This window comes from Peromyscus maniculatus, chromosome 17 (genome assembly GCF_049852395.1).
Source record: "Peromyscus maniculatus bairdii isolate BWxNUB_F1_BW_parent chromosome 17, HU_Pman_BW_mat_3.1, whole genome shotgun sequence".
NCBI lineage: Eukaryota > Metazoa > Chordata > Mammalia > Rodentia > Cricetidae > Peromyscus > Peromyscus maniculatus.
In genome coordinates, this window is record NC_134868.1 from 4307125 (window position 1) to 4326317 (window position 19193).

The following is a 19193-nucleotide window of genomic DNA, read 5'->3' on the forward strand; positions in this document are numbered from 1 at the left end:
CGGTGTGAGCTTGCAGCTGCTGTTTATTACACATGGGTAGACGGGGAAGCAGAGGCTTGGGTAGGAAGTGGGTGTTACCGTCAAGACCCACACCAGTGACCACTTCTACCTAGGCCTCATTACCCGAAGATCCAAAAGCTCTCCAAACAGTGCCACCTGCTGGGGACCAAGAATTCAGACACACAAACCTGTGGGGAATATCTCACATCCAAACCACAGCAAAATCTACGCCACCAGCCCCCTTCTCAACAACGTCACCAGGTACGGTGACACACACCTGTAATCTCAGCTCCTGGGAAGCGTAGATGGGGCTATTGTGGCCCGTGTCTCAAGACCCCCGAACCAGACCACCACAGAGCCGATATCCAATGCAAAACACGCAGGGGTTTATTGATAACAAGCAAGCCCGGGCTTGGTCCATGTCCAACACTCGACACAGCAGGTGGAGGAGGACGGCCCTGAGCTCTCAGGGTGAGGAGTTTTTAAAGGGAAAAACGGCAAGCAGGGTAGTACAAGCCTGGGCATCATATGATTGGGTGAAGGTGTGTGACCTTTGAATTTACTGGTTGGGGGTTACAGTTATCATTTTTTTGGCAGGCCTGGACAAGTCCCAGGCTTTGTCCTTGAGCTGCCATGGGGGCTGGGTGGCCTAGCACATACTGACTGTGGGGGCTGACTCAGTGGCCCAGGCTCTGTCCTTGAGCCGTCATGGAGGCTGGCTGGCCTCGCACGCTCACATTGACTCATGCACGTAGCTCTAAGTTGGTGAGGAGTCCCAGACAGTAAACATCTAGCTGAACCTTGAGCAGTCAGAGTACGTGTAGAAAGGGAGCTACTGCAAGGACTATGTCTTTTGTTCATGGCCCTCCTTGTGCTTGCTCAAGTCTCAGGACACTGAAATTGAGGTTTGATCTCTGAGAGAAGACTGACAGCCTGTTATGGCATCTGCTTGGTCCTTTCACTCCCCCCTTGAGTTGTATATCATCTCTAATCTTGGAGATGTTTCTTTTGGTAAAAGACTTCATCACCAGGGTAGTAGATTATTTTGGATACTAATTGGATCAGGACTTAAGAGTTTTCCCATTATCAATGGCAAAGTGAGCTTCCCCTTATTCGGGTTTTGCCATCTGCAAGTGTGTCATGGGTTCAGGGGTGGATATTGGGATCTTAGCATCCTCAGTTTAGTGGTACCCAGACAGGAATCTTCATTTAGTTAAGACATCGGTGACATAAGAGCCAACAGTAATTAGCAGAAGCACAAGGGCCAAAAGCCCTGTGATGGCTGACAGTTCCTTATCCTGAAGGAACTCAGAAATGAGAATGGGGACCAGTTATTACTTTATCTCAGGTTCCCCGTGACATAAATTCCCTTTTGATCTAACATTGGGGGGAGGGAAGGGTGACATTTTTGCTGCTGTAATTACTTCTTCCTGATGTTGGGACATTGTTGTCAGGGCCCTGGAAAGCCAGAATGTTAATCAAAGGCAAGGAGGGAATATTTTATTGACCAACTGAACAGATGGCATTTATATCAGCTATATTGGTCCATATCAGCTTTCAGCAAGTTCAAGGCTCATCAGCAAATAATGCTTGGATGTGTCTGTCAGCCAAGTGGAAACCTGTTGAGACAGATATAAACTAGGAACAGGGGTTAAAATTCATGAACTTATTTGGAACTTTCAGACCCATAGTCTCAGTAATTATAGTATTATCAATTTGCATTGAAATCCATATTGTGTTTTCTATCTAGGGAGCCAGATATAGATTGGACTGAAAGGTCTTTGGCCCGATGAAAAGCATCTGTAAGTCTATATTCAGAGCCTATTTGTCTCTCTCTCACTCACTCTCTCTCTCTTTTAAGAGACTTAGTAGCTTTAATTGATTAATGCATTGATCAACTAATTAATAAGGTGGCTGCAACCTTGTGGAAGACTCTGGCTGTCTCATGTTGCTAAGCTGACAGAGCCATAGCTAGCCCAGTCATCAGTGTCATCAGAGATCTGAGAAGGATAAATTGTACCTGAGTGCAGACTTCCAAATCTATTAAAAAATGACAGAGACTATTCATTTGCCTAGACCGCCATCATCCCAGGCTCCTGTAGTCTTCATAACATTGGCAGGACAGATGTCAGGACAGCATCAGCCTTGGCTTCCAGGCCCTTGATGTGAATTGCTCTCTGTGGAGGAGGAACAACTTGGTAAAAACTGACCTTATCTTGTCAGTGTCTCATTTGTCCATCCTGGGCGGATCCTTGGCAGCAGGTGTTGAGTTGGGGCATCTTGCCCAGTGGTCGGTGTTGTCTGCAATTCAGTTGGCATCATCTTGTTGTTGTTCCATATCTTCTTTGGAGACCTTGGGAGTCATTGCTAGGAGCTGGGAGTCTCTGTTCGCTATAGTAAGCTTTTTATCAAATAATTTAAATGCCATATTCATCAGATCTTTGACGGGTTTGAGGTCATTATTAAATATATCTGAGCCAAACAAATCTAGGCCTAATCTTGAAAACATCTCTAAGTTTGGTAATAATAACCAGGCCAACTTGTTATCTTATAGATATATTAGTCAAACAGCTCTCAAGTTCTGTTTTTTTCTTTTTCTTTAAATAGCTTATAATTTAAATAAGAGCTAACAGTATGCTTTAAACTAGTATCTGGATAGCTGGATTATTAGTATTAACCTGTATTCCTTAACACAGAGGACACGCAAAACTCACACACTCAAAACCAAACATACATGTGGCCACATTTTCATTTATACCTGCTGAATAGACAGACATTTTTAAAACTATGAACCTTTTGGAGTCTCAGTGTAACAGTAGAATAGCAAGAGAAAGAAATCTGAAACATGTTGCATTCTTTTATACATTTTAAATCATTTTCTTTTATCATTACTTACGCCTTTTTATCCCCAGACCTTCATAACTTGCTTTTACATATCCCAATAACTTGCATTTCACAATCTTAAGTTACTTTCTTTCTTCCCCAAATGTTTTTTTTTATATTCCCATACCTAAAACCTTTACATCTTAGGCATAAACTTTACTTATACTCCAACCTCACGACTTACTTAAACTTTAAAGTTAACCTTAAAGTTCCACATTTTTAAACCTCAAACTACTTCCTCAGACCCAAAATATCACATACTCAAACCCTCAAAACTTGCTTAAGCCCTCAAATTTTCACATCTTAAACTGTTTCCTCAAACCAAAAAATCATTTATTCAAACTTTCATCCTCATATCTCAAGCCTTTATATTCTTATAAAAGCATTACATCTTAAAACGTCTTTTTTCTATTCAATTCATTGAACTATCCTCTACTTGGAATTTGATACAGTTTTTTTCTCCTTATCTCAACCAACAATAATTTGTAACCAATTCTCTTAAATGATGGCAAGTATTTATAACCCATTGAACTCAAATGACCCAAACCCGAGTATCTTTGACTGTTATTTCAACATTTTTCTTTTCAAGCAATGTCAGGAGAAGGGTTAACAAGAGAAGTTGCTGGCCAGCAGAAGAGACCTTGAAGTTATCACAGTGAAGAACTTGGCTTAGGAAGGAAGGGACGGGGAGAGGTGTAACAGGAAGATTTCCTGTGTCCTGGCCTGCCTGCGGTTGGGACAAATCTCTCCCACTCGTGTCCCTCAAGTATACACACAGAGGCTTATATTAATTATAACTGCATGGCCATGACTCAAGTCTTTTTTTTTTTTTTTTTTTTTTTTTTTTTTTTTTTTTTTTTTTTTTTTTGGTTTTTCGAGACAGGGTTTCTCTGCGTAGTTTTGCGCCTTTCCTGGAGCCCACTTGGTAGCCCAGGCTGGCCTCGAACTCACAGCGATCCGCCTGGCTCTGCCTCCCGAGTGCTGGGATTAAAGGCGTGCGCCACCACCGCCCGGCAACTCAAGTCTTTTGTTAGCTAGCTCTTGTATCTTAAATTAGCCCATAACTATTAATCTGTGTATTGCCACATGATTTGTGGCTTTACCTGTGTCCCATTCCATGCTGCTCTTTGGGCAGCTCGCTGGTGTCTTCCCCAGCCTTCTTCCTATTTCTCTCTTTGAATTTCTCACCTGCCTCTGAGATGCCTTGCCATAGGCCAAACGGCTTTATTTATCAACCAATCAGAGCAACACATATTCGTAGTGTACAGAAAGACATTTCTCCCCATCACTTCCCCTTTTCTGTCTAAACAAAAGGAAGGTTTTAACTTTAACCTATTAAAATTACATATAAAAAACAGTTGTCAAGCAAAAATTATAGCTACAATATCTAGTCTATTTGTATTTTGTAAAATTAAAGAAAATATTTTATTTATCCTATATTTGTGAGTCTAAGGTTTTATATCTAATTTATCTCTTATCATAACCAAGGAAAACCATAATTATAACTATCTAGTCTTCAGCTACATCAAAGACCTCAGAAGGATACTATAGTACCTAAGTAAAGAGGAAGAGCGTTATAAACAACTTCCATGAATCTAGAATGATAGAGACAGCTGCCTGCCTGAACAGTCACTCAAAGTTCTTTTGCAATGTTGGGGCATCCATTCTTCAGCCTACAGGCCTACAGTTTCTCAGTTGTTTCTTCCTGTCTCCTGTAGAATGTCTGGCAATTTCTTCTCCAAAGCAGGAACTTGAATGACCATTTTGCCTTCAAAGTTCAGGAGTCACCTTCCTATGGGTCCTGCATGTCCAGTCGATACAACATTTTGTCAAGCAGTCCAGGCAAGAACAGTTTCTTGCCCAAATGGCTACTTTTGCCAAGAAGAAGATAATTCCATATGGAGTGTCTTCAATGTCCATCTTTCTCTTTGAAGTAAATCAGTACTGCCAAGAGCAGATGTGTCTCATTGTCCAGAAAGTCTAAGTTTTTAAAACATTTTAAATGCCATATTCTGTAGGTCTTTGAAGTGTTTGAAGATTACCTACCTAACTGAATTATATCTATATATACCTAGAAAACTTAACTAATATGACTATAAGTTTGATTATCATGGATGACTAATTATTAATCTGTATTTCTCAATTATACACTATAATTTCAAATGAGTTGCACAAACAAAATACTTTAAACAAGAGTAGAAATATACATACAGTATAACAAAATTAACTTTAAATTTGTAATAAACTAAAATCTATATCAATTTAAAAAATTTTACACAAGTTGTTCTTTAAAAGTAGATTTAATAATCTACTCTTTCATTCTACCATATCTATATCCTATCTTTCTATATCATATCCTCCTTTCTTCTTTTAGAAAGAGATTGACTATGATCAATAACAATTTGTAACCAACAACTTAAACAAAGACAAACATCTGTAATCCATTTTTTGGGAATGTGGACATAGTGTTTCTAGGCTACTTCCTGCTGATAGTCTTATGGGGATCCTGAGAAAATTTGAGATAATGGTCAAGTCCTGGGAAGACCGGCTATAATCATTGTTGATAGGTACCATTTGTTAAGGTTCAGGAGGTCTGGCTTGATCAAATCTGATCCATCTTAATCTGGAACAAATCCATAGCCTCTTGCTTCCTGTGGGAAAAAAAGCAGAGCCTCCTTTTCAAAGCAACATATCCTTAGATCCAAATTTTGAAGTCAAGATACCTTTAAAATATACATATTGGTTTAACTGAGCAGCCTTTACAATCAAATGTCTTTCTGCAGTTAAAAATATCAAAGACAAGCTGGGCGGTGGTGGCGCATGCCTTTAATCCCAGCACTCGGGAGGCAGAGCCAGGCGGATCTCTGTGAGTTCCAGGCTAGCCTGGGCTACCAAGTGAGTCCCAGGAAAGGCGCAAAGCTACACAGAGAAACCCTGTCTCGAAAAAACAAAAAACAAAAAACAAAATCAAAGACAACACAATCCAGATTGTATGTGTAATATCCATCTTTACATGGCTTATTTTTATATTACTTTTACTATCTCTTTAAAGACTTTATTTTTTAAAACTATTTCTTTATATAACTGTCTTTATTCATTTTCTTCTCTCTTTCAAGCCTACATACATTTTTACACACACTGTAAACCATTTAAAGTCTTCTTCCATCTGAATCTGTCGTATTGTGAATCTATTGCTTTAAACTGTAGTATGACTAGGATTGAAATGGCAGCTTTGGCTGCTGGCTCCACCCACCTCAGCTTCCCAACATGGCAGAACTATGTTTACCGCTAGCTCTGGGAACCTGGCGCACCACTGACTATGGGAAGCAGTGGGTCTATGTTTCCATCTAGCAGCGTGAACCCCAGAAGCTTTTTATTTTTATTATTATTATTAATTTTTTTTTGTATCAGCAAAAGCTAAATCTGTCATGACGCAGTGCACTGTGTGGCTTGGAGATGCCACTGTGTACCATGGCAGAAACCTGGCATGTTGCACTCAAGCCCACACACCACTGTGAACCCACCATACTGTAGCTCATGGCTGGCCTGAGAGATATAACCAGGAAGCTGTTTTTAGTTTCATTTTAGAAATTTTTTAAAAAAAGCTTTTTTAGGTTTTACGCCCCACATTGGGTGCCATTTGTAACCGGAAGATTTCCTGTGTCCCGGCCTGCTGGTGGTTGGGACAAATCTCTCCCACTAGCATCCCCCAAGTAAACACACAGAGGTTTAATTAGCCCATAGCTATTAATCTACGTATTACCTCATGTTCCATGGCTTTACCTGCATCCCATTACATGTTGCTTCTTGGGCGGCTCGCTGGTGTCTCCCCCAGCCTTCTTCCTGTCTCTCTCTTTGAATTTCCTGCCTGCCTCTAAGACTGAGCAGCCTGTTATGGCATCTGCTTGGTCCTTTCAGGGGAGGGCACGATGGCTCTCAGGTATGCTTGAGGAGAGGTTTATTTTAGATGAGGGGTCGGGGAGAACACAGCCAGAGACGTCTGGAAGGGTCCAGGAGAGGAGGGGTGGGGGAGAGCGAGAGAAGAGAAGACAGAGGGAGACAAAGAAAGGCAGAGAGAACCAAAGTGGCTGAGTGAGAAGGGGAAGGGAGGCTGGGGGAACCGGGGAGGCTTAGGGTAGGGGGCAGGGTGAGAAGTGCTGGGAGGAGCCACAGGTACCGAGGGAGACTTGTCTCAGGTTCTTTGGAACCTGACAGCTGCAGTCTGAGATTAGCCTGGGCTAGATAGAGAGTTCCAGATTAGCCAAGGCTATATAATGATTTTTTTCCCTCAAGAACAAAACAAAATAATGGTGGGAAGGCTAGAAAGATGGCTCAGTGGTTAAGAACACTTGCTGTGGAGAGATGGCTCAGAGGCTAAGGGCGTTGGCTCCTCTTCCAGAGGACCTGAGTTTAATTCCCAGCAACCACATGGTGGCTCACAGCCATCTATAGTGAGATCTGGTGCCCTCTTCTGGCCCACATGGACAAATGCAGGCAGAACACTACACATAATAAATACATAAATCTTAAAAAAAAAAAAAAAAAAAAAAAAAGAACACTTGCTGTTCTTCCAGAAGATTCCCGGCACCCACATCAGGCAGCTCACAACTGCCTGTAGCTCTAGGGGGAACACACACACACACACACACACACACACACACACACACACACACACACACAATCTTAAAAAAATTTAAATTTATTTTCTTTCCTTTTTTTGTTTTTGTTTTTGTTTTGCGACAGGGTTTCTCTGTGTAGCTCTGGCTGTCCTTGAAACAGCTCTGTAGACCAGGCTGGCCTGAAACTCACAGAGATCTGCCTGCCTCTGCCTCCTGTGTGCCAGGATTAAAGACATATATCACCGCCGCCTGGTTTAAAATTGCATTATTTCTCCTGAGTGTACATATATCTGGGGGTGTATTGCCGTGGCATACATATGGCGCCCAAAGGACCACTTGTGTGAATAGGTTCTCTTCTACCACGTGAGTTCTGGGGATCCAACTTGGTGGCAAATGCCTTTGTCTGCGGAGCCATGTATCCAGCCGTGTTGGCTTTTGTGGTGAGGAGGGTGAGGAAGGATCAACTTTGACTCAAGGTTGCAGAGGGCTCTGTCCATGCTTGCTGGGCTCCACCTCTGTGGGCAGAGCATCACAGTGCGTGTCTTGTGTGGGTGACGTGGTGTTGGGATTGCGGCTACAGCTTTCCTGTCATGTCTACAACTATCTTGCAGTAATCCTTTCCGCCCCTTCCCATGATGTCCGCTGAGCTTTGGGATGGGTCGTGGTATAGATGTCCCTTTTGGGACTGCACGCCCATGGCCACTTGTTCTCTGCATTTGATCAGTTGTGGGTCTCTGTAACAGCCTCCATCTGCTGCAAAAAGAAGCCCCTGTGATAACAGGTGGGAGCTGCATTTATCAAGAGCTTGCAATGACCCCTTAGCCATTTCCTAATATAACCAATCTGGCAGTCACAATTAACCAGGTTAACCACGGTTAAACATCTGTGGTAAAGATTCATTGTAGTGGGTAGCCATTCCAGCTTTGGTCTGGAAGTTCCAACCGCCACTGAGGCTTTGGTAACTATCACGCCCACAAGGTGGAGCCAAGGGAGGCCCTGAAGACCCGAGATCGGGACATGGTGCGCTCTCTTGCTGCTGGGAGCCTGGATGCTAAAGGTGGACGGAGGAGAGTTCTCCAGAGAACATCGCCGGACTACTGCTGCGTCTTTCCCAGAACCCTCAACCTACCTATTCCTTCATTTGTAAGTTACGCTATTAAATAAATCTCCTTTTAACTACGTGGAGTGGCCGTAATAATTTCACCAATAATTCATTAGTGAGACCAGAGATATGGCTCAGTGGCCAGAGTGATTGCTGTTTCACCATGGGCCAGAGTTCAGATCCCGGCATTCATATCTGGCAGCTCACAATCACCTATGACCCCAGCTCCAAAGGTCCCAATGCCCTCCCGATGCCTTCTGTGACCTCTGTGGACACACACACACACACACACACACACACACACACACAGAGAGAGAGAGAGAGAGAGAGAGAGAGAGAGAGAGAGAGAGAGAGAGAGAGAATAAACAAATATTTTCAAAAAAATTAATCTAAGCTTGGTGGTGGCGCACGCCTTTAATCCCAGCACTTGGGAGGCAGAGGCAGGCAGATCTCTGTGAGTTTGAAGCCAGCCCGGACTACAGAGCGAGTTCCAGGACAGCCAGGGACTATACTCGAGATGGATCAGTGGGTAGAGGTGCTTGCGGCCAAGCCTGATGACCTGACTTGGAAGGAGAGAATCAACACCCACAAGTTGTCCTCTGACCTCCACACAGATGTCATGACAAAGGTGCACTTCCATACATACACACATGTAAGAAATGTTATAGATGAATTTATAAGTTAGGCACAACAGCACCCTAACAATAAACAACTAGTAACAAACGGTGATAAAATTATGTGAACATGGTCTCCTCTCTCTCTTCCCCCTCATCATCTCCTTCTCTCTCCCTCCCTTCCTTTCCCCTTCTCTCTCTACCTCTCTTCTGCTCCCCTGTCTCTCCGAGGTCTCAGTCTGTATCCCAGGCTGGCCTTAAACTCCACACTCTCCCACCCCAGCCCCCCAGATGCACCACCATGCTTAGCTTCCGACTGTGTTACCGTATCGTTCTTGTGCATCTTGGGGTACCAGGAGACGATAGGATGCTTGTGCGGCCGCAGGAGCCAATGACGCGGGCGCTGAGATGGGGTGTGGGGATGCCATTGGAAAATGGGCACCCAGTGCCGAGACGTTTAGCTCGAGTCATGGGCAGGTAGGTACAGCATGGACACGCTGAATAGAGGAGTACTCCCACTCTGGGAGGGATGGAGTGGAGCAGCATAAGCTATCATCACGTGGGAAGAATGCCAAATGATTGGGAATTTGGGTGTTAGAGAGACGGCTCCATGGTTAAGAAGAGCACTGGCTGCTCTCGCAGAGGACCCAGGTTCCGTTCCCAGCACCCACACGGAGGTTCACAAGCATCTGTGACTCCAGCTCCAGGGGATCCAACGCCCTCTTCCGGGCACTGCACACGCACGGTGCACAGGCACACATGTGGGCAAGCACTCATACACATAAAAAATAAGATAAAATAAAAAATTCAAAACTTTGGATTTCTTTGTTTTTTGAACTATTTGTTTTTCTTTTACGTTTTAATGAATTTATTTGGTGTACATACATGGGCGTGCTCGCTGTGACAGGCGTGTGGGGTCAGAGCACGCCACGTGAGAGTCCGTTTGCTCCTGTCACCATGTGAGTCCCGGGGATCAAAGTCGGGTGACCAAGCTTGGTGGACACCCTAGAGTCTGGAACGTTCCACTGGACACTGTTTTGGGCCATGGTCGCTTGTGACTGACTGAAGCTACAGGGTGCAGGGTTGTGATGGTGGACCAGAGGGTGGCACCTACCCAGTGTACAGTACAGGCAGAGCCAGGGCCCAGCCAGGGCAGGACTTAGGACTGGTAGGGGAACAAGAAGGAAGAACCCCCCCAGTACGTCAGCACCAGAGCTGTGGCCAACGAGAGGTGACCAGGTCACAGGACTGGGCTCCAAGACTGGACAAGATCTGGTGGGTCCAGGATAGGATGCAGAGCCGGGGAAGAAATGATTAATTCCAGAATTAGAATTATCGGAGTGATCCAATCTCTGTGAAAGTGTGGTTGTTATAATGGGGGTGGGGTGGGCTGTAAAGCTGTCTGTCCCTCCCTCCTTCCTTCCTCTGTCCCCCCTCTGCTCTTTCCTGTCTGCCACAGGATTCGGGCCATTCTGGAATGATGGCTCAGTAGTTAAGAGCGCTCACTGCTCTTCCAGAGGGTTCAAAATTGCGTTCCAGCACCATGTCAGGTGGCTCACAGTCGCCTGTAACTCCAGCTATAAGGATCCAGTGCCTAGTTCTGGCCTCCATGGGCACTGCACACACTCACACACACACAGAGAGAGAGAGAGAGAGAGAGAGAGAGAGAGAGAGAGAGAGAGAGAGAGAGAGAGAGAGAGAGAGAGAGAAAAGCAAATGACTGTTTTGTAAACAACTTTGGGAGAATAAAATAATTGGTGAATTAAAGCCATGAGATGAATGTCTGGGCAATTCAAGCCAAAGGGGCTTAACTTCCACCCTTCTGAAGAACTCCCAACCTTGTGGTTACCCAACAAAGACTGTCTTCCTTCCGATAAGGGTCCCCAGGGCACCTTTCATGTCCTTGTTCCTCAGGGTATAGATGAAGGGGTTCAGCATGGGGGTGACCACAGTGTACATCACCGCAGCTGCCGTATCCTTCTGGGCTGTGTGGGAGGATGTGGGGTTGAAGTACACCCCGATGAGTGTCCCATAGAACAGTGACACCACAGACAGATGGGAGCCACAGGTGGAGAATGCCTTCCGCTTCCCTCCCGCAGATGGGATCTTCAGCACTGCTGCGAAGATGCGCATGTAGGAGATGAGGATGCCCACGAAGGTGGGGATGATGGGCAGTGCACCCACAGTGTACACCATGGTGTCGTTGAGAGACGTGTCTGAACAGGCCAGCTTCAGCAGTGAGCTGAGGTCACAGAAGAAGTGGGGGATCTGGTTGCGGGCACAGAATGAGAGGCGAGGCAGCAAGACTGTGTGGGTCAGGGCATTTGCAAAGGCCGAGGTCCAGGAGGCAGCGACCAGGAGGCCACAGAGGCAGGGTGTGATGGATGTAGTGTAATGCAGAGGGTGACAGATGGCCACGTATCGGTCATAGGCCATGGCGGTCAGCAGGAAGCTGTCGATGCCGGCAAACCAGATGAAGAAGAACATCTGTGTGAGACAACCAGAGTAAGAGATGCTTTTGTGTCCTGACATGTGGTTGGCCAGCATCTTGGGGATGGTGGTGGAGGTGAAGCAGATGTCTACAAAGGCCAGGTTGGCCAGGAAGAAGTACATGGGCGTGTGGAGCCTGGGATCGGTGGCAATAGCCAGGATGATGAGCAGGTTCCCCAGGCCTGTGAGAAGGTACATGCTTAGGAAGAGAGAAAAGAGCAGCTCCTGCTGGCTGGAGTCCTGTGACAGGCCCAGCAGCAGGAACTCAGAGACCCCGCTGAGGTTGGCACCTTCCATGGCAGGCCTAGAATGAGAGGAAGAAACTGGATCTGTCCACGGTGCTGACTGAGGTCTGTCCGTCTGTCCATCAGTGCCCCTCCCAACCCCTCAGCCCTGCACCTGGATTGTATCCCCTTTCCTTGCTCAGAACCCCCTGAGGCCCTCACTGGGAGACTCTAGGCAGGGGATCCACCTCTGCAGCAGAGTCTCTGACTAGAATCCCACAGTGATAGGGTGGGGATGACTCAGTCTCAGAGTGCTCACCTAGCATGCACAAGGCTCCTGAAAGGGGAAGAGGTAAAAACAATGCTGTGTGGGAGTGGGTGTATCTGTCTGAGATAGAACGTTTATCAGATTTCCAACACTGTCACGAAATGCTTGAGACAGTCAGTGCACAGCAGGACAGGCTTGTCTTGGCTCACAGCTTCAGAGGCTTCAGTCCCTGCCCTGAGCCTGGGTCAGTGGGAGACAGTACGCTGCGGTGGGTGTGGCAGAAGAGAGAGAAGGAGGGGGCCAGTACCCCAGTGCCTCTTCCCACCAGGCTCTGCCTCCTAAATGTGTCACTATTTCCCAATAGTGACACAGGCTGATGACCCAGTCTTTTTACCATTACTACTACTGCTCTTATTATTATTATCACCATTATTATTATTTTGGTTTTTCAAGACAGGGCTTTTCTGTGTAGTCCTGGCTATCCTGGAACTCACTCTGTAGACCAGGCTGGCCTCGAACTTGGAGATCCAATTGCCTCTGCCTCCTGAGTGCTGGGATTAAAGTTGCGTGTCACCACCACCTGGTTTATTTTTATTTTTTTTTGAGAAATTATCTCACTATGTAGTTCAGGATGGCCTTGAGCTCACAGTGTTGGGATTATAGGCACTGACCACCATGCATGGCTCTAGTGTTTTTATAACTATGCATGTATGAGTATAGAGCCTTAGGAGGTCAGAAGAGGGCATGGGGTCCCCTGCAGCTGGAGTTACAGGTGGTTTTGAGTCGCCCAACATGGGCACTGGGAACTTAGGGCTTTCTGTAAGAGCAGCACAGATTCTTATCCACTGAGCTTCTTATCTTATGGGCCTGTACAGGGAGTTCCAGACCCAAGGTTTGATGGACCAAGGCTGACTTTGGACTCCTGATTCTCCTGTCTCCACCTCCCAGTGCGTGGATGACAGCTGAGTGCTTCTATGCTCTGCTGATCATTTCCTGGATGTGTGACCAGAAGTAGGTCTGCTTAAAAAAGGAGGAAATTCAGGCTGGCAAGATGGCTCAGTGGGTAAGGGAGCTTGCTGCCAAGTCTGACAACCTGAGTTCGATCCCCAGTTCTCACATGATGGAGGGAGAAAAAAGAATCTTACAAATTTTCCTCTGACCTCCATACCTACACACACACACACACACACACACACATACACACACGCGCGCGCGCGCGCGCACACACACTATTCCCACTTTTCAGCCCTGCCTGAGTTGGTTAGTTAATTTCAGACCCCAACACCGTTCTATGCTCAAAGGCCACCGCTCCTGTGAGCCGTCACCCAAGGACCCTTCACTCCTCTCGGGTGACCTCATCCTTGCTGGGCTTGCTCAGACCCCAGAGGCTGTGTCCACCCTCTCTCAGTGTCTGGCCTGATTCTGGACCCCCTGGCTTAGCTTCACTTCCATTAAAGTCAGAGCTGCCCAGGCAGGGCTCGGGGTGGACAATGGTGGCCGTTGATTGTCCAAGGGTGCTGACCGTCTTATATATCACATCCTCTTCACCCTCTACTTCCTCCTCTCCCTTCTCATCCTTTCTTCCTCCTCTTCCTCCCCCCCCCTCTCCTCTTTCTTCCCTTCTGCCCTCTTTTTCAGTTTTCATTATTATTTGTGGTGCTGGAGATGGATCCGGGGACTCTGCTCGCTGGCACTCTTCCACTGTGCCACATGCCCCACCTTTGGTCTGTTGACACAGGGTCTCACTCTAGCCCAATCTGATCTGGAATTCATCATCCTCCTGCCTCAGCCTCCTGCATGCTGGGATGACAGGTGAGGGTCACCACACCCAGCCTCCCTGCCCCTGCTGATTCTCAGCTCATCCTGTTGACTCTCAACTTTACCCATTCGCTGGTTTCTTTGGCACCAGGCTTGATCTGGACCACTCTCTACAATGGCACCTGATCAGGGTGAGGGGACCTGCCTCTCCTCTGTAAAATCTTGCACTGGCTTCCTGCTGACCTGCTGCTGATAGCTGGCAGCTTCCACTCATGAGACACTTGCTGTATACAGAAGACCACTCCAGCTAAGGTCCCTTATCACCATTCATGCACTGAGGGGACTCAGGAAATTAGCAATTGTCCCATGTCAGTCTGTCTTTCTCCAAAGCTCTTAATACCATACTATGCAGCCTGAGCATGGTAGGCTCATCTGTCACCCCAACACTCAAGAGGTTGAAGGAGGATTACAAGCTCCAGGTAGCCTGGGCCACATAAGATCTTGTCTCAAAACATTGCCACGCAGGACCCAGGCACGGTGACCACTCAGCAGAACTGCCATTTTGTTGTGTCTTTTTTTATACCCATGACTTAATGAGGTCTAGAAAGGGTCACAGAGTGGGCTCCTCTGAACCCTCCACAGCTCACTGCCTGGTGTGGCCCCTTTCTCCTTCTGCCCAGCTCATCTATCTCCACTCACCTATGGGAAGTATCCCTCCGACTCTGGGATTCCTGGTGGGAGGTGAGCCAGCTTTTCTTGGGAAAGGGTCTTTTGGACAGGTGTGTGACCCGTGGACGAAGCTCTTTGTCCCTACCAAGGACAAGGCAAGGCCTTGGTAGAGCACTATTTACCCTCCATCCTCATAGCCTGGGCGTGGTCCCTAGGGTCTTGTTAGGACACTGGCTAATTGTCTGTTCTGTGATCGGTTCCTATCGGGCCAGCTTCTCAGGGGCCGAGGGCACAGGAGCTCCTTCCCAGGTTTTCCCTCCACACCTGTGGCGCCCGTGTCTCTGGGATTCTTTGGGGGACTCCCTGAAGAGCATGGTTCAGTAGAATTCCCCTGGCACTGTTAGTCCTGCCCAAACCCCGGGGTAGGTTTGTGGCTTCCTGCTGCTGGGAGCAGTAGCCCCCAATCATGCCTATTATTTTGTTATCTCTTTGGGGGACGAGGGACACAATTGTCTACGGCAGGCGCAATTCCTGTTTTGTCCATATGTGTTCAGGCATGTAACACTCTCATATCCTCCAGTGGGAATGGAGTCCCCGGAATTAATGCCCTACCATTCCTCTCAGCCTGGTCCTGTTCTTCCAGGAATGGCTCCCCTGCCTCACTTTGACAGCAGCAGCAACTGGCTCTGTCCCCTTGCTGAGGGGTGGCTCCCCAACCTCACGAGGGGTCAGCTTCCCACTGACCTCACTAGTTTTTTCTATTATCACTCCCCATCTCCCATTCCCTTCTAAACTAGGCTTTCTGGGGCGCCAAATTGCATATTTGGGTCCTCTGACAGGAATTTCCCCACATCTCCTGCGGGTTTGTTCCTCAAGCTGAACTCTGTTTATCCCAAGCCCGTTCTGCAGGACACACTTCCCGGCACCGCTTCCGGCCCGAGACCTGGCTCTGGGCTCCCCTTACCCTTGACCTGCGGTTTTTGTTGTTGCTGCTTGCTCTCCCACCGTGGAGTTTCTCAGGCACAGGGCTTGGGGCCGAGCTTTTCTCTGCTGTCCGGGAGCTGCTCAGCTGGGACTGGGTGTCAGGGGCTGGCAGGAGAGAAGCCATTGCTGGGATGAACAAGCTAGTCTTTGGGAGAGGTGCTGTGAGGGCGCACTCACGTCTTCCCAGGGGACCACAGGAGCTTCCAGCTGGATGTGCTGCGGCTTGAACACCGTGCGTCCTGATCATGGGAGGCGGAGAGATTGGAGACAGCTCAGTAGGCAAGAGCATTTTCTGCTCTTGCCAAGGACACTAGTTCAGTTCCTAGCTCCCAGTTCACAACTGCCTGTAATTATAGCTTCTGCTCTGGTTCTGAGGGCACTGCACACACATGTACAAGCTCAACGCCCCCTCCCCAGACAAACACACATACGTAAAAAATAAAACAACTTCTTTTTGTTCTTTTGTTTGTTTGCTTTTTCGAAGCAGGGTTTCTCTGTGTAGCCCTGGACCAGGCTGGCCTTGAATCAGAGATCTGCCTGCCTCTGCCTCCCAAGTGCTGAGATTAAAGGTGTGCACCACCACTGCCCAACAAAACAACTCTTCTTAAAAGGCAAAACAAAGAAAAGGATTAGAGCATTCAGGATGAAGATGCACACCAGTCCACCAGCACTGGGTGGGATCCGGAGGCCGGTCCTCATCGCGTGGAGACCGGACCTGGCCTTCCAGTATCTTCATGAATTTTTATTTTGCTGCATGCTTTGATGTTGTGAAACACTGGATTGCATGATTTTAAACCTTTTCCTGTGGTTCTCCCGCGTTTTGGGGGACTCTGCAGCACCTTCAGGCATCACCCTAACTCTGGGAGTGAGCAGCAGCGAGGCTGTGCGGATTGGAGGAGGCACCTCGTCCCCTAGTGGCCACAGTGAGAATCACAGCACAGAGCTTAGCAGCTTTAACCCCAGAGGTGCCTCCTCCCGGGTCCCTCTTCCTCCTCCCTTCTCTTCCTCCCTCTGTCTTTCCTTCTTCCCTTCTCAGTCTTCTCCTTATTTCTCCATCCTCCATCTTCTCTCCTCTCTCTCTTCTCTCCCCTCCCCTCCCCTTTTCCTGTGTAGCAGATGAACCCATGCCAGGCAAGCGCTCTTCCATTGAACCACACACAGCTACAGTGTTTCCAAATTAGTTGAGATTTTTATGGAGTCGTGGTTCAAGGCGGATGTTTAGTGTGTAAATGTCATACTGTAGACTACCCCACACCCCCACCACAGGATCTCACCATGTAGCCCTGGCTGGCCTGGCCTGACTATTCTCCTGCCTCAACCTCCTTTATTGTGGGATGACAGGTGTACCATCATGACAGGAGTTGCTTGATTATACTTTGGGGTTTTATCTTGTTGTAGATAGAGTCTAGCTATGTAGATCAGGCTGGCTTAGAACTCTCCATATCCCTGCCTCCTGCCTCTTCGGTGCTTGGATGGCTGGTGTGGACCATCACTTCTGGCTTCAGTGTCCATAGTTAGTGTTTTCTTTTTCTGTCTGGTTGGGTCCATTCAGTTGCTGTGTGTCTTAGTTTGCTTTCTACTGCTGTGGTCATTAGAACACCATGACCAAAAGGAACTTGGGGAGGAAAGAGTTCATTTGATTTACATGTCCTGAATCACAGTCATTGAGGGAAACCAAACTGGGTAAGAGGAACCTGGAGGCAGGAGCTGATGCAGAGGCCATGCGGGGGTACTGCTTGCTGGCTTGCTTCCCCTGGCTTGCTCAGCCTGCTTTCTCATAGAACCCAGGACCACCAGGCCAGGATTGTCATGGTCCTTCCACATCAATCATTAGTCAAGGAAATCCCCTACACGCTTGCCCATAGGCTTGTCTTACAGAGGTGTTTTCTCAGTTGTGGTTCCCTCTTCTCAGATGACTGACACTCGGGTCAAGTTGACAAAACTAAGCAGGACACCGTGTGTCTTGTGTACGCTCATCTGAGGAACTCCTCAGCTCTAACCAGGACACCGTGTGTCTTGTGTATGCTCATCTGAGGAACTCCTCAGCTTTCTTTGATCTTTCATGACACTGACTATTTAAGAACATATTTAGGGCTGGCTCAAGGGCTCACTGGGCAAAGGTGCTTGCCATCAAGGCTGACTTGATTTTGATCCCTGGGTTCAATATGGTGGAACAACTGACTGCCACAAGTTGTTCTCCGACCACACACCAAATAAATAAAAAACAAGTAATAAATAAGTCATTTAAAAACAAACCTATTTAGATTTTGATTGTTAAGATTTGCTAATGGCCGGGCGGTGGTGGCGCACGCCTTTAATCCCAGCACTCGGGAGGCAGAGCCAGGCGGATCTCTGTGAGTTCGAGGCCAGCCTGGGCTACCAAGTGAGCTCCAGGAAAGGCGCAAAGCTACGCAGAGAAACCCTGTCTCAAAAAAACCAAAAAAAAAAAAAAAAAAAAAAAAAAGATTTGCTAATGGATACAAGCACTCCATCACTGAAGATCAAAACACTTTGACACTTTCTTCTTTTTTTCTTTCTTTCTTTTTTTTTCTTTTTGGTTTTTCGAGACAGGGTTTCTCTGTGTAGCTTTGGCACCTTTCCTGGAACTCACTCTGTAGCCCAGGCTGGCCTAGAACTCACAGAGATCCGCCTGGCTCTGCCTCCCAAGTGCTGGGATTAAAGGCACGCGCCACCACCGCCCAGCTCACTTTGACATTTTCTAGGCATGGTGATGCAGACATTACCATTCCAGTTACTTTGGCTGGAGGCTGAGGCGAAAGAATTACAAACAGTGAATTCAAGGATAGGTCCTGTCCCACAATAAAGAGAAAAAGAACTGGGAGGGGGGAATGTAGCTCAGGGGTGGAGCCCTGTCTAAATTCCTCCAGTGAGGGGCTGAGGGCATGGCTCAGGGGTGGAGCCCCTGCCTAGAATCTCCCAATGAGGGGCTGGGGGCGTGGATCATAAATCAAGCCCCTGTCTAAACCACTAACCGCAGTGCAGACACTGTCCACTTTAAACTCTGAGTGAGCAATCTTCATTAAGCCTTGGGTCCACTGTCAGTGACAACAGAGGCTTAAACATGGCAGTATCACCAGGTAGTGGTGGCACACACTTTTAATCCCAGCACTCAGGATGCAGAGGCAGGCAGTTCAAGGCCAGCCTGGTCTACAGAGTATGTTCTAGGACACCTAGGGCTACACAGAATCCCTGTCTTGAAAAACAAAACAAAAAAAAAAAAATTGCAGCATCAATCAGTGACAGAGTTGGTAGTCATTGGTGGGTTCCCATTCCACCACTCAGCTCTGTAACTATCAAAACAGCACAATAACTCATGTGTTGACTGGCCAGAGAGGGTCACCCTGAGTCGCTGTTCTTCTACTTAGGTAAAACTTGAGGATGTGACCCAAGCAAAGTCACTGCCAAGGTCAGCAGGAGCTGGAAGTTTCAGAGCCTTGTTGGCGGTTCTTTCTCTGTGGATTTCAGAGGTTGGATCCTAGAGTCCTGGCCTGTGATCCCCCCCTCTTCTTCTTTTGAGACAGGGTCTCACTGTGTAGCCCTGGCTGGCCTGGAACTCACAAT

General features: G+C 47.3%; 1 protein-coding gene across 1 annotated transcript; it reads right to left on the reverse strand.

Annotated features, from left to right (window-relative positions):
* Positions 1 to 9001: 9001 nt before the first annotated feature.
* Positions 9002 to 14773, reverse strand: LOC102924166 (olfactory receptor 1f45-like). The gene is made up of 2 exons (XM_076553811.1): positions 14658 to 14773; positions 9002 to 12012 (listed from the first exon to the last, which is right to left on the reverse strand). Exon 2 carries the CDS (start codon positions 12003 to 12005, stop codon positions 11064 to 11066), a length of 942 nt encoding a protein of 313 aa, XP_076409926.1. The 5' UTR covers positions 12006 to 12012; positions 14658 to 14773; the 3' UTR covers positions 9002 to 11063.
* Between the last annotated feature and the right edge of the window lie 4420 nt (positions 14774 to 19193).